We start from the raw sequence: 13882 nt of genomic DNA, 5'->3' as shown, positions 1-13882 counted from the left end.
AATTTACATGATGTTTCAAAATGCATATAAAAAGCAACCACTTATTGTTCTTTACATATAATACTTTTTGTTGCCATTGTCCATATTATGCATGTATATGTACATGCATTATGTGTACCGATAGACGTACACTAATGTACGGTACTATGGAAATGATCGTGGCAACATCGCATTTTTTCAATATGGCTGTTATATGTCAATCTAGTCAGAATTAAATATGTTAATAAAGTGTTGTATGCAAAATTAATGAAAAATGCCTAATCAACTAAGAAAAAAAGGGAAATTTATAAAAGAAAGTGTTTTAAACAAACGTTTAAAAGCCGTCTCAGCTATGGCTAAAGCCAAAAGACATAACCAATCTCCGTCTGTGAATCTCTGTTATAGCGATGTCTGTGAAAGAAGACGTATCGTAGAATTAAAAAAATTGGGAAAAAATTTTAAATGTTGCAATTGCAAGTGCATTCTTTCCTTAGAAAATATTATAGAAGAGATCCGTATCGGTTTAAATTCTCTTTTGAAAGTTATATGTGACAAATGTTACATTGCAACAAACGTTTATACCGGAAAAATACGCTGTCGGCGAGATAAATTAACATATTATTCGGATATAAATATGAAGACTGCTCTTGGTATGGTATTCCTAATTTTAAATACATGAGTATATCTTTGACATAACCTTCACTTACGTAACTTAACCTAATTTTAATCATAGGTTGCATTCATTCTGGAATTGGACATACTTCCTTAAATAAATTATTTGCATCTTTAAATATTCCATCCATATCCTCAAATTCATTTAAAAGATACGAGAGACAAGTTGGTCCAGCAATCGAAAAAGTAGCAAAAGAGAGTTGCAAGAGAGCAGCGGAAGAAGAACGTCAATTAGTAATAAAAAATATTGAGAAGTTATGCAAAGAACTGTAAGAAATATTCTCATTTTATTTTATTTATTAAAAAAGGAGGTGATGTACTATATAAATATACTTTGTTACTTTAAAAATTAGTTTTATTACTATTTTATTATAACATCATACCAAAAGCTTCTTCACTTATGTATTTCACCTTCTTCTGTAACACAACATTTAATCATACTTGAAAAACAATAAAATCATTATTGATAAATAAATTTCTCTTAGTGACATGTTTTTCTTTTTTATTCTTTCCATTAGGCCTGCCGAAATATCAAAAGAAATTTATCCCGAAATTAACACTCTTCATTCTGTCACTTCTAAAAATGTTAATTCTCAATCAACTGATACAAATCATATGATACAATCTGATATGAACATATCCAATGAGTTTGATGCTGCCGTTGGAAATATCATCAATATTATTGTATCTTACGATATGGGATGGAGTACACGTGGAAACGGTAGAAGTTACGATAGTTTAAACGGTTATGATGCCGTAATTGGTTTTCTCAGTGGAAAAATAATTGATTTTGCTACTCGTAATAGAAAATGTGCATTCTGCGACTATGGAAATAATAAAGAAAATCATGATTGTCGAAAAAATTTTGAAGGCAGTGCAAAAGCTATGGAGCCTAGTGTAGGTGTAGAATTAATGACTCAAAGTACCGTATTGAAAGAAATAGGACTAAATGCTCGCGTTTTAATCGGCGATGAAGATAGTTCGACAATTGCTGCTGTACGTCGCGAAAGTTTACAATCGATTTTCAAATTATGTGATAGTAACCATCTAAAGAAAAATTTTCTCAGTAATTTGTATCAATTAAAAAAACAATTTAAAGAAATGGCTAAAAAAGATACTATACCTTATTTAAAGAAATGTTTTAGTTACGCAGTTGCTCAAAATAGAGGGAAATCTTCAGAATTAGCAAACATTTTGCGCAGTATTCCCGAACATGTATTTGGACGCCATGAAAATTGTGGAAATTGGTGTGGAAATTATCGAAATACTAGAAATAACAAACCACAGGAAGTACTACTGACAGATCCAAAGCTTTATAATAAATTACGAGAAATATTTTTTAAATATGCCGCGAATGCTAGTAAATTTTCGATTGCTGCGTCGAGTCAGGCAAATGAGAGTCTTAACAATATTATGGCTCACAAAGCTCCAAAAAATAAATGCTATAGTCGGAGTGCATCTTCAGATTATCGTTTTGCAAGTGCTGTGTGTAACAAAAATGAGGGCGATAGTCATATAATAAACATTAAAGAAAAATTGTGTCTCTCTCCTGGAAGATACACAAAATCTTTTGTAGCAAAGAAAGACGAGATCAGAGCAAAACGAGCGGTAATAGCAAGACTACCAGTTACTAAAAAGCAAAGCAAAAAATGTGCTACGCAGAAATAAAGAAGCACTGCGTAAACGATCAGAACGAATTGAAGGGACAACGTATCTTACTAATTGTGGTATTGATCAAAATGAAAATTATCTAAACAATACAGTCCTTCCAATAATCAATTCTTCTCATTTTATAAACGATGAATCACATGAATACAAAATAGTCTTCTTTGATTTAGAAACATCGGGATTTCAAAAAACTGCAGATATTTTGCAAATTGCAGCAAAATGTGAGGAAAGCATATTTTGTACTTATGTAAATCCTACACAATCCATTGCGTCCAAGGCGTCAAAAATAACAGGATTAGAAAATATCACCGGTGAATTATTCTTATATGGAAAAAAAGTTAACTCCATTAACATAAAAGCTGCATTACAAGCATTTTATGAATATTTACATTCACTATCAAAACCAAGTATATTAGTTGCACATAATGCGACATTTGACACTTCTTTCTTTCTTCGCGCTGTAATTAATAATTCTATGACGGAGCTATTTAAAAATATTATTATAGGATTTTCAGATAGTCTACCACTTTTTAAAAAATTCCTTCCTCATCGACGAGGTCCAGCAATGTTTAAATTGTCTAAGTTAGCCCAGGATTTACTAGAGATTGACACAACAACAAATTTTCATGATGCACAATTTGATACTAATGTTTTACAAAAAATTGCAAATCTCATTATTCCAAAAAATAATTTTTTTATAAGTCATAAATTGTATTCAGAAGCGATAATAAACGAAATGCAATCGCAAATAACAGCTACTTTTATTACATCTCTGCAATTCCTCAAAGGCACTATATCGGAAGGAATGATAAAAAAATAGCCAATAGCAAAATAGATTATAATAAGTTAAAAGAATCGTATATCGAAAACGGAAAAAAAGGCATTACGCTATTACTATCTGAAAGACTTGATAATGGAAAACCACGTGTTACTAAAAATAAAAAAGTATTGGAAAAGATCCAAACATTTTTTTCACAAAACAATATTTAACTTTATATATAATTAATCTAGTAGTGTAGTGTTTTATTCGTTAAACTGCTAAGTCATTATAATAAGTGTTTTTTGTATTTGTGTTATACGATATGATTAATATTGTTTATTATGTGTTAATTTTATGTAAATATTTAAAGATAACTAAAAAATAAAAAAGAGAAAAATTATATAAGTGTTCATTATTTTGCATCAATTATAAGTATTCATTATATAATTCGCATTTTTAAATTTATATAACTTATTGTTAGTTATAATTTCATAAGATTCTAGCATTTTACTTTAACTTATATATATTATTTCAAATTTAGAAAAAAAGACAATTTTTTAATAATTTTTTTACATTTTATACAAATTTATATAATTATTATTTTATTAAAAAAATAAATATTAAAATTCGTTTTAAAATCAGAACATTATATAAATCGGCGTAAGCTCTATTTATTTCCATATAAAATAATTAGATGCGCATTGACTATCCGCGCATACAGCGTTGTCGGATTTTCACAGGTTAGTTTCTGTATAACACGAATGCTGAAAAAATTGTGTACTTTTCATATCTTTTTCTCTAAATCTAAACGGTCAACAGTATTCAAATTTTTTTATAATATTTTTACAACATTCTTCTTTTATTTATTTATTTTTTATTCAAACGGTAAGAGTAGTTTAATTGTTAGAATTAAAAACATAACATCGATACCGGTTTAGCGTATGCGATACGTATAAAAAGTGTTAATTTTAACATTGAATATCTCAGCTTTGATACGGTCAATCTTTCTCTAATTTCACAGATATATAGGTAGTATTTCCATTAATATACAGTTAAAGTTTAAAAAACTTCTTAAGAAAATGACTTGGCAGACGTACTACCTTAAGAAACATTACGAAATTTGAAGGATCTAACTTTCAAGCATGGAAATTCCAGTTGAAAGCCATCCTGGTTGCTAACGAGCTCACGGACATCGTTTACGGAACGCAAGCAAGACCAAGCGGTCCAGAGGCATCGGCAACACAGATAATAGCCTGGGATAAGAAAAACGCAAAAGCGATGGTAATTCTCTCATCAACCATACAAGCCTCGCAACTTGATTTTTTGCTAACATGCGAAACGGCCCATGAAATGTGGACAAAGCTAAGTGCACTTCACGAACAGAAAAGTGAGACAAACAAATTATATCTGATGTCTCGCTTTCATGACCACAAGATGGCATCGAGTGACACGGCTGCTCAACACTTCGCAAAAATAGAAAACATGGCGCGTCAATTGAAAGACCTCGGTGAAAATGTCTCAGATATTACAATTATGGCCAAAATTCTAAACAGTTTACCCGCGAAGTTTAGTGTTTTTGTAACCGCATGGGACAGTGTAGATAGTGAAAATCAAACACTTGATCGCTTACGTGAGAGACTCGTCCAGTGATGCGATATTTCCCACAGCGGTCCCGGCTCCGCTGCCTCACACAACCTTACAGAAGCGCTACGTCACGTATCCGTGTGAGCTCGGCCGTTCAACCAATGGAAGAGAGCGAACGTCTCCCTTCCACCGAGCCGACACAACAGACGATAAATGCATGCTACTTGCATGTTAAAAACAAGCGTTTCTGATTCAGAAAAGAAATTCTGAGGCGAGTGGCTGGAATATTAGAGATCACCTGTTCGAGACCTGCTTCGTGCAACTTTTTTTTCTTTTTTCCACATTTGTTTCTAACATAGTAAATTATTAGATAATATTTTTTTGCCCAAAAAAATAATATTTTCTATTTATTATTAATATTCGCATATATTAAACTAACAATTTTAGAAATAATACAGATCTGCTATTGTTAATAGAAAAATGAAGTTATTTTACAATGTTGCAACAAAGTGCTAATTTAACATATGTGAATATTTTTAATAAAGATAAAATAATTTCTTTTAGCCAAAAACATTATCTAATAATTTACTTAAAATAAATATCGAAAAAGAAAAAAAAGTTACAAAATCACAGTTTTCAAACACGAGATTTTTAATATTCTTGCCATTCGCCTTACTCGTTTAGCCATGCTTGTTATTTTACATTTATCAACATGAGAGATTACACGCCTGCAAAGCTTTTAATTATTTATTTTAAACTACTGCATATTAGCAAGATTACAGTAACTACATATACATGTACTGTGGAGATTAGTGGAGGAACACAGTAGCATATTAAAAATGCAGTCAAATAGATATAGATTGGTAATTTTATTAGTACTATTAATAAGTAGTGGTCTTCCGCACCACCTTTGAGGTTTCACTTATGGCGCGTTTGATTTTTTTTAAGTGGATCGTCGCCTGGAACCCTATTGTACCACTTTTTTTTACACCTGTTATTTACAGGTTAAAATAATTTACAGTAGTTGACACTCTATTTTTGTATCTATATACTTACTGTACTTTGTATACTCACTGTACTTGTACTTTTGCGCGTTGCGCGTATATTGGCGAGTTGAGAAAATTACTTTATAATTTTTTATAAATACAAAATATATTTTGTATTTATTATGCCTGCAATGCTATCAAGAGTAATGAGAAATACAAGGTGTCCCATTTTAAACAATCCACTCAAATATCTCAGAAACACCGAGTTAAATAAAAAAATTTTTTAAATAAAAGTTGTAAGATTTGGAGAGAGAAAAAATATAGGGATATTTGTTTGACCTTGGATGGAAGCGCTTCTGAGATTTGAAGGTCATTTTTGTTTTTTTAAATGGAACCACTTTAATTTTTTTATATAAATCGATTTCTCGTAATATTTGTCGTAAAAAGTTATAAAACTAGGATGACCAAAAATTGAATTGTTTACTAAATATTTTATACTTTAATTTTACATAATTTTACATAAACTATAAAATATCTCGTTAAATATTTATTTTTCAGTTATCTTACATCAACACTTTTATGCACAAAATAATGAGAGGAATCAATTGGTGTAAAAAAATACATAGTTGACATAATGTTTCTGAGATATTTGAGTGGATTGTTTAAAATGGGACACCTTGTATTTCTCATTACTCTTGATAGCATTGCAGGCATAATAAATACAAAATATATTTTGTATTTATAAAAAATTATAAAGTAATTTTCCCAACTCGCCAATATACGCGCAACGCGCAAAAGTACAAGTACAGTGAGTATACAAAGTACAGTAAGTATATAGATACAAAAATAAAGTGTCAACTACTGTAAATTATTTTAACCTGTAAATAACAGGTGTAAAAAAAAGTGGTACAATAGGGTTCCAGGCGACGATCCACTTAAAAAAAAATCAAACGCGCCATAAGTGAAACTTCAAAGGTGATGCGGAAGACCACTACTTATTAATAGTACTAATAAAATTACCAATCTATATCTATTTGACTGCATTTTTAATATGCTACTGTGTTCCTCCACTAATCTCCACAGTACATGTATATGTAGTTACTGTAATCTTGCTAATATGCAGTAGTTTAAAATAAATAATTAAAAGCTTTGCAGGCGTGTAATCTCTCATGTTGATAAATGTAAAATAACAAGCATGGCTAAACGAGTAAGGCGAATGGCAAGAATATTAAAAATCTCGTGTTTGAAAACTGTGATTTTGTAACTTTTTTTTCTTTTTCGATATTTATTTTAAGTAAATTATTAGATAATGTTTTTGGCTAAAAGAAATTATTTTATCTTTATTAAAAATATTCACATATGTTAAATTAGCACTTTGTTGCAACATTGTAAAATAACTTCATTTTTCTATTAACAATAGCAGATCTGTATTATTTCTAAAATTGTTAGTTTAATATATGCGAATATTAATAATAAATAGAAAATATTATTTTTTTGAGCAAAAAAATATTATCTAATAATTTACTATGTTAGAAACAAATGTGGAAAAAAGAAAAAAAAGTTGCACGAAGCAGGTCTCGAACAGGTGATCTCTAATATTCCAGCCACTCGCCTCAGAATTTCTTTTCTGAATCAGAAACGCTTGTTTTTAACATGCAAGTAGCATGCATTTATCGTCTGTTGTGTCGGCTCGGTGGAAGGGAGACGTTCGCTCTCTTCCATTGGTTGAACGGCCGAGCTCACACGGATACGTGACGTAGCGCTTCTGTAAGGTTGTGTGAGGCAGCGGAGCCGGGACCGCTGTGGGAAATATCGCATCACTGGACTCGTCAAAGAGGAAAGCTGAATGAATATAGTGGACGAAACAACCAGCGCGCTTGCTGCGATGAATACAAAATCAAGCAACAATCAAGAACAAAAGACGTCAAAGAAAAAGGTACAATGCTCTAAAAAGGACTTGACATGCCATTACTGTCAGAAACAAGGTCATTTTATAAAGAATTGTTTTAAGAGAAAAAAGGAATCCGGAAATCGAGACGATAAGAAATCGAAGAATCAGGGATCATCCACTAATGAGGCATTCACAGCAGAAGTATCAACAAATGAGATTCTAGGATCAGCTACAAAGGATGTATGGATCTTAGACAGTGGCGCCTCAAGGCATATGATCTATCGCCGTGACTGGCTCTCAGAGCTGCAACCATGTAGTGACGAGGAAGTTTCTCTTGGAGATGGCACTATTTGCAAGGTTTTAGGTCGAGGCACCGTACACATCGAGAGATTTGTCGAAAATCAGTGGATTGTCAGTCGTGTCGAGGATGTGCTTTATGTGCCAAGCTTGAACAAAAATCTTTTCTCCGTGGGAGCTTGTATCAACAAAAACTTCCGAGTTGTCTTTAATAAAAATTCTGTTGATTTTTTCAGGAATAACGAGCTGAAAGCGCATGGCATCAAGCAAAACAACAATCTTTTCCGTATGATGTTCAGAGTTGTCACAATCAATCATGCTAATGTGATCTCAAACTCCAAAGTAGATCTGAAGCGATGACATGAACGTCTCGGTCACGTAAATCATAAATACATCCAACAGACACTCAAAGATGGACTCATCGATTGCTCCGACAGCGACACTGGTCCTGAGGATAAATTCTGCGAAGCCTGTCAATATGGGAAGCAACATCGGCTTCCTTTTCAATCTATTGCACATAAGAAACCACTGCCTGGAGAGGTTATTTACAGTGACGTTGGAGGGAAGATGTCAGAGCCATCGCTAGGAGGCTCAAACTTCTATGTGAACTTTAAGGACGACAGCACAGGTTTTCGTATTATTTATTTTATAAAACACAAATCAGATGTTTTAGATAAACTCAAGCAATTTGTCAATCTGGTTGAAACCCATCATCAAAGACGTGTAAAGACTCTTCACGTGGACAACGGCAGAGAATACTGCAACAAAGCCATGACTAAATATTTATGTGAGAAAGGAATAAACATGGAGACTACTGCACCTTACACGTCGGAGCAAAATGGGCGAGCAAAAAGGGATAATAGATACATCGTCGAATGCGCAAGAACCATGCTGCATGCCAGAAATCTATCTGTAAAATTGTGGGCTGAGGCTGTGAATACAGCCTGTTACATTTTAAATCGTATGCCCACGGTCAGTAACAAGGGGATTACTCCGTACGAGGCATGGACAGGCAAGAAACCTCGTCTGGATCAGTGATGCAAACTCGAGCCGGCCAGCATCCGAGCACCGCGGTAGGGGAAGCACGCACACAAATGAGAATCGTTACGTCACACGTACGTGTGCGCCCCGCCGTTCAGTTTGTAGAAGCGAGTGGACATATGTGTTCCGTCTCCTTTTTATCAAAGCGACGTTGCACGCTTGTTGCGTATGACAACGTGAAATGCTTTTTCGAGATTTATGTGATCTTGTAAAAAGTGAATAATATTAATATTAATAAAATATCAGAACATTAAATATTTATAAATTATTAATATGCGTTAATTGTGATAGTTAATACTTTAGAGTTTAATATTATGTTATACAGGGTGTCTCATAACTACCGCTTAATACTTTAATAGTATTTTTTGAAGATAAAATAGAGTAAAGAATCTTAATACAAAAATATCAAGGCTACAATAGTTTTTAAGTTATAAACAATCAAAGATGCTAATGATGTCGCGTAGGACTGGCACGCTCAGATTTGCAATTACACGTACACGCGTACCGATCTGTCAACTGCTATTGATTTTTACAAGTCAGGTGATATTGATTTTTACTGCACAGCTGATTTTTCACGGACGTGAAATGCATGTGGATTTTCGTTACTCCAAATGTGAGAGTTGTGGCTGTTAACTACTCCTTCACGAGTAAAACGTGACTCGTCTGTAAATAAAATTTTATGGACAAAACCAGAATCTTTATTTTCATTTTCCAATAATCATGTTGAAAATGATGGGAGATTATACATGAACATTACGATATACTTATTGTATTTTCTGTATCAGATTAAAACGCTTACAATAAATACAATGTAACGCATCTTTATCGAAAATATTTTCATCTAGAAGAATCTAATTTTATACATTGTTATTAGAGAATTAAAATAGAGATTCTGGTTTGGTCATTAAAATTTTATTTACGGACGAGTCATGTTTTACTGGTGAAGGAGTATTTAACAGTCACAACTCCCATATTTCGAGTGACAAAAATCCACATGCATTTTGCGTCCGTGGAAAATCAGCTGTGCAGTAAAAATCAATATCACCTGACTTGTAAAAATCAATAACAGTTGACAGATCGGTACACGTGTAGTTACGGGCCTAAACGCGCCGGTTCTACACGATATCATTGGCAATCTTTGATCGATTACAAGCCTAATTTAAATCTCAAATAGTTTTATTATTAATTATTGAGTGGTCTTCCACGCCATCCATGAGGTGCCACTTATAGCGCGTTAGGTTTTTCAACGTGGACCTTCGCCTGTAGCCCTATTATACCACATTTCAATATTTTTTTATGTTTGCAAAAAGGAGATATATATGAATATGTGTCTGTATATATATAAATATATAGGGACTTATATTTAATAGAGATACACACACACACACACACAAATATATATGTGTGTGTCTCGTGTCTGCAAAAGAGAGACATATGTATATGTCTCGTGTCTGCAAAAAAGTGACATATGTATATGTCTCATGTCTGCAAAAAAGAGACATATACACACATATATATATATGTCTCATATTTTTTGCAGACAAGATTTATCTGTTTTACCTATCGTTCACAGTTCCCAAGTAGCACATGTTTGTATGAAAACATTGGATACGATTAGGAAATGTAAATGAAGCGAACATGTGCAATCTAGGGTGTGATGACCGGGTTTTTTGCTGACAACGTAATTTTTATCCACCAGTAGGTCACAGATGTGATCTTTTGCAGACAACCTAGATAGACAAATATGTAGAAATTGAAATTAAATAGAAATACAGAATATGCAGAAATTAAATTAAATAATTAGCATATTATTATATAATTATAATAACATACAATTATAATCAATTGCAAATCACTATTTAATGCTGCTAATAAGTACTGTGATTATGTATTCAAGATGCGATCGTATGTCTATCTAGGAAGATATTTTTGACACACATCTATTATTTATAAGTGTGATGTCTTACATACATTAATGTAAGACATAATGTTCAAATGTACATGATATCATGTCTGTAACAGAAATGATATTCTAAACATTTGAAGCATTAGCATAAGCATTAGAAATGAGCAATGCAATAATAAATTTTATTTTAAACATTATTATTGCATATCATTAGACGAGGAGGGACTAGCAATTTTATGAATATTTGCAGCATATAATGTTAGATGACTTTTCTGTTTCTTAGGACATGCAGAATACAATTTGTCCGTGTACATTAGAGACAAATGCTTTTCATTAATTTCTATATCTACAGCAGTTTCCCTTCTCGCTTTCAATGCAGATTTAAGCACGCAAGTAGCATTGACACTAACAGACGAAAGTTTATTTCGTTTTTTCATTTTTAAGTCCGGCAACAAGGAAAAGATTCTTTCTGAATCAGCATTCGAATTTGGCAGCGATCTTACAGCATTCAAAAGAGACTTCAAATTGGGATATTGATGAGAATGTTTTAAAATTTGTTTCCACATGTCATCAAAATTCGACATTGACAAATTATCTTTTTCTGCTTCTGTAAAACTTTGATGTAAAGCAAACCATTCTTTTCTTAAACCGTTTTCGTCAAACCCGCCAATGGTCTGAGCGACAAAATAAACATCATTGAATGAAGTTTCTCTGTTGATATCACGTAAAGCAGTGTCCGATTCAAAAACTTTTAATTTTGATAAAAATTTGTCATTTATTGGTAATCTCTTACAAATTTCTTAAGCAACAGTTACGTAGAATTGCAAACAGTTCTCTTGAACTGTTGCAACTACGTCTGCGTGTCCTTCTATTATCAATTCGTTAATATATTTTTCGCATTCATCTCCTAAATATACTTCGCTTAAAGATTTTTGATTTTCTTTTTTTGAAAACTCAAAATTATTATTTATATTTTGTAAAAGCTCTGGTTTTAAAAAATGTTTACAAATTATGGTAAGGAACTGAAATGATTTTGGTTGCAATAATTAAATTCTTGTTTCCAGAGCTTGGAAAAATGCATTAAAAGAGTTAAAAAAATTCAAAATATGTTTTAAAAATAATAAATATGCTTTTACATCAGGTTTTTGCATTACAGATAATAAATTTTCTCCAGATTTTGTCTTTTCACTCATTAACATTTCTCTTAAAAAATGCTCGACAGTATCCCAAAACTCTATAAAACTCTATAAGTTTTTTAATACATGAATGCCGAGAAAGCCATCGTGTGTCGGACAACTTTAGAATTTTTCGATTGTCTCCTGAAAACATTCACAAAATTCTTCAAAAATAGCAGATTGTTTTGGACTACCGTTAATAAAATTAGCTAATTTTTTTACGAATTCTTCGCAATACTCTGGAATTTTACCACATGCTGTATGTGCAACAAGTGCAGCGGAATGGCATGGGCATGGAAATGTTATTAAGTTTTTACATTTTTCCTCAAGCTTTCTTTTAAATGATGAATATTTGCCCGTTATGACGGGCGCATTATCGCTTGACAAAGCAATAATATTTAAAAATGGAATTTGATGTCTATACATTTCATTTTTAAAAGCATCAAACAATTTATCTGCACTGCTATTTTTTGCATCAATATCTATTAATTTTACTAATTGTGAGCGAATGTCTAATGTTGCAGGATCAACATACCGAACAAGAAACGTCATCCATTTTTGATTAGAAATGTCAGACGTTTCATCAATAAAAATAGTAAATTTAGTATTTTGAATATATTATCGACTACACGATCCGTTTCAACCGGACACAACACGTTCGAAATAATCTTTTGACATTTAGTCCGACTTATTTTCATATTTTGTAATACGTCAGAATCTTTTCCTATTTGTTGGAAAAATGTTAGAATGTCTGTTGCAGTTTGATGCGAAATGTTTTTTTCGGCGATGAAAGCAGCATATCGAATTTCTGCTGCTTTCTTTCGCTCATCAAATAATAAAAATGATTCTGTCATATTAACATCTTCGTCTGTTTTCTTTTTTTCTAAATTCTTTTTCTTAGCTATTGTAGTGTGTGCTACGGATTCTGCATGATCATAAATATGCGACAATTTAGCAGACATGTATTTTTCACAAAAGGAGCAAAAAAATAATTTTTCGTCATGTGATGCTTCACGTAACCATGATTGAAAATGCTCCATTTCTAACCATTCTTTTTGAAATTTAAGTATATTAGAAGTACTTTTTTCAAAACTTACATCATTATTATTTAACAAAACAGATGTGTTTTTTTTAATATTATTTTTGTGACACATAGAATCCGCATATCTAGAAATGTGCGTGTTACAAGAAAAATCTTTATTACAAATAGTGCAATGAAAAAAACTGTCATTTAACTTTACTTTTCGTATCCAAGATTTATACCGATCATTGCTAAGCCAAGCTTCAAAAAAGCTTTGCTTAGATTTTTTTTGTACAGAATTGCACATTTTAATATAGAAGAAAAAAGAAACAAAGACGAAGAATTAAATTAGACGAAAATTAAAAAAAGAAAAAACAAGGAAATATATGGAAATATATTGAAAAACTTACAGTCGAGACTGTCTCAGTTTTCTCATCAACGTTGCGATTTAATAAAACGTGTAAGAAATACGTTTACTCGCAATTATAAGCCAACAAGAGTACTACACAGGCTAATAAACGTCAAAAAAATTAACGACATATAGAGTATAGAAGTAAAAATAAACCGTGCTCCTTAACAAACAATAGAACAACAGACGCGGCCCCGCGCAACGGTTCACTATTGTTGCATGTCAGCCGCACCCGTGTCCTGCTGACAAAAGTGCAAAACGTTTACAATGGAAGGCAATTTGTCTCGTAAGTAATAAATAAAATTATTATTATTTATTTTTGTTATAAAACGGACGTAAAAATGTTTAAAAAAAACTACGTCATAATTTGTTTTGTATGTTTATGTTACTAATTGATAAAATATATATTTCTTTTTTATTTTAACAGAACATACTACGCAAGAAAAAGGTGCATCCTTGCATCAGCTGCTGCAGCAAATACTGCAGCAGCAAC

The 13882-nt window shown here is 32.1% G+C and overlaps 1 protein-coding gene across 1 annotated transcript; it reads left to right on the top strand.

The window, feature by feature from the left end:
* Positions 1-20: 20 nt before the first annotated feature.
* LOC105674214 (uncharacterized) lies at positions 21-2442 on the top strand. Its single transcript, XM_067359807.1, has 2 exons — positions 21-629; positions 713-2442. The coding sequence occupies exon 2, from the start codon at positions 1141-1143 to the stop codon at positions 2317-2319; it is 1179 nt and encodes a 392-aa protein (XP_067215908.1). The 5' UTR covers positions 21-629; positions 713-1140; the 3' UTR covers positions 2320-2442.
* The last annotated feature ends 11440 nt before the right edge of the window (positions 2443-13882 follow it).

The sequence above is a fragment of the Linepithema humile genome, chromosome 7, assembly GCF_040581485.1.
Source record: "Linepithema humile isolate Giens D197 chromosome 7, Lhum_UNIL_v1.0, whole genome shotgun sequence".
Taxonomy (NCBI): domain Eukaryota; kingdom Metazoa; phylum Arthropoda; class Insecta; order Hymenoptera; family Formicidae; genus Linepithema; species Linepithema humile.
This window is presented reverse-complemented; position numbering and strand designations above follow the sequence as displayed.